Source organism: Diprion similis, chromosome 14 (assembly GCF_021155765.1).
Source record: "Diprion similis isolate iyDipSimi1 chromosome 14, iyDipSimi1.1, whole genome shotgun sequence".
Taxonomy (NCBI): domain Eukaryota; kingdom Metazoa; phylum Arthropoda; class Insecta; order Hymenoptera; family Diprionidae; genus Diprion; species Diprion similis.
This window is the reverse complement of record NC_060118.1, coordinates 4,059,136-4,061,529: the sequence shown is the minus strand read 5'-3', so window position 1 is coordinate 4,061,529 and position 2,394 is coordinate 4,059,136. Positions and strand designations below refer to the sequence as shown.

The following is a 2,394-nucleotide window of genomic DNA, read 5'->3' as shown; positions in this document are numbered from 1 at the left end:
GCATTGTTCTCACTTATAACGCATCCGAACGGTTTGAGGTTTGAAAACCTGTACGATTACTCAAAATCTCTCAATCAACCGAAATACAAGTTTCTCAATCAAGTGCTTGAAAGCGTCGACGGCGTTGAATACTTCCCCTTTAACGAGCATGAGCACGTCATCACACTGAACGAGACGCAACCTAACTCAATCATGATATTCGATGACGTAGCGTGCGAGAAGCAGGACAACGTACGCGCATACTTTTGCATGGGTAGACATCATGACGTAGACTGTTTCTATCTTTGTCAGACGTACGCGCGGATCTCCAAGCATCTCGTACGCGATAACACTAACCTGCTGGTCTTATTTAAACAAGACGAAATGAACCTGAGACACGTATACAACGATCACGTTAACACCGATATGACGTACACAGAGATTAAAGACTTGTGTGTGGCATGCTGGAACGGTGACAAATATGAGTTCCTCGTGATCGACAAGGATTGAGAGCTCGACAATAGTCAATATAGGAAGGGATTCGAAAATTTTATAAACATGACAAAGGAATGAAGTACACGGTCATCGAGGGAAATGAAACAGTAGCGTTGCTAAGCTAGTTGTGTCAACATGCAGGAAATTTGGAAGGAAAAAGAAGTCTTGCGCCGTATTGCTCAAGCGAGTAATGCAATTCGACGGAAGCATAGAATCCTCAAGACGGGAAAAGAATCGCTGCAGGAAACAATGAAGGATGTCTTCAAACCTGTGGTAACCCCGCTGCAGAAATTAGTCAACGTCTCTCGAGACACGAAATCTGTGAAGCAAGAGGTGAAGGAAGAAATCAAAACTGAAACGACGGATGAACAGGAGAACGAAATGGAATCTGAAGCTGAGGATTCTTTTGCAACTTCAGAGGAAGAGGATCAAACAATCACAGAGTCATCTGCAGGATTGGAAGATGAATATCTTAGAACGCTCGAGGATAAAAACAGACAGAACGAGCTGGATACTTCATACGGGGTACGGAACCTTTCTACCGCCGGGCTGATGGTTGGTGACTCACCGATAAGCTTCGAGCGCAATTCCATTCACATAGGGAGTACAGTCTACCCGAAAACTCAAGGTCTGCTGGAGTTGTTGTTCAAGAATATGCCGAACAGCGTTCACGTTACCCTCAACGACAAGAAGAATTACAAGAACGTCCTTCTCGCAACAAATGCTCACAGAAAGTATTACAGCGCCACCGAGCCTATCCGAAACACCCCCAGCGCCAAATTCAAGCACCTAATTGCAGAGCTGCTCAACATCAATACATCATCACCATCGTCATCGAAGCGTACGGGCAAAGGTGTTTTGCTACCTCAGGCTTGGGTTACACGACAGGGTGTTAAAACAGATTATATTTTCTGGGACGACGCAAACGAATTGGTGGAACGTCTTCGTTTGCTTACGGCATCTCAAGCGGCTGGGAATACAAGTCACAACAACGAAATTACGTCGATTTTCGAAGAATTGCGGGAAGCTGGAATCATTTATTAATCAACTCACGCCGTTTCTGCAATCATTTACGAGATGAGCGTCGACGTGTTTGGACGTCAGCTGAACAAAAACAGCTGCGAGCACTCGAGGTCCTCCGGGTGTCGGATTTCACGTAACAGAGGACGGGCAGTACGATATACGGAACAAAAGACTATGCTATATAGCTGACCCCGTGGAGCCAAACAATGCTGTAACTTTGAAAATCTTTCGTCGTAAATTCGACTTGCTGCAAAAACAACTCGACAATCTTGATTAAACGATCAAAGCATGGGACACCACCACATGGAAAGCCTTGGACTCGTTCTACAAAGAGTTTAGAATAGGCAGAGACCTGCCGATTCGAAACGCTGAAATTATTTCCAAATTGGACACCAGACTGAGAGCATTGGAAGATGAACGGGGAAAAGCTAGCGCTGGCGACGCAACTGTATAAGCCTGCACGTCGGAATTACCCACGTCGCCGTGTGGATGTGCGCGGCATCGACGAGACCTGGCAGGCGGATCTTGTTGATATGATTTCGTACGCTGGACAAAACAAAGGCTACAAGTACATGCTAACAGTCATTGATATTTCTTCAAAGTATGCGTGGGCTGTACCGATAAAGAGCAAGTCCGGGGATGATGTTACAAAGGCGATGGAATCTGCACTTGATTAAGGACGTGTACCGAAAAAATTACTCGTCGACAGAGGAACGGAATTTTACAACTCTAAATTCGGATCTCTTATGACACGCTATGGAGTCAAACTCTACTCCACGTACAGTAATTTGAAGGCTTCGATCTGTGAACGTTTCAATCGTACGCTGAAAAGCAAAATGTGGACACAGTTCAGCATGCAAGGAAGCTACAAGTGGCTCGACATCTTATCTGATTTGG

The 2,394-nt window shown here is 45.2% G+C and overlaps 1 protein-coding gene across 1 annotated transcript; it reads left to right on the top strand.

The window, feature by feature from the left end:
* Positions 1–609: 609 nt before the first annotated feature.
* Positions 610–1,518, top strand: LOC124414443. Its single transcript, XM_046895387.1, has one exon. It carries the CDS (start codon positions 610–612, stop codon positions 1,516–1,518), a length of 909 nt encoding a protein of 302 aa, XP_046751343.1.
* The last annotated feature ends 876 nt before the right edge of the window (positions 1,519–2,394 follow it).

Coding starts and splice junctions, on each gene's coding strand:
- LOC124414443 (XM_046895387.1), top strand. CDS start 610: ATGCAGGAAATTTGGAAGGAAAAAGAAGTCTTGCGCCGTATTGCTCAA.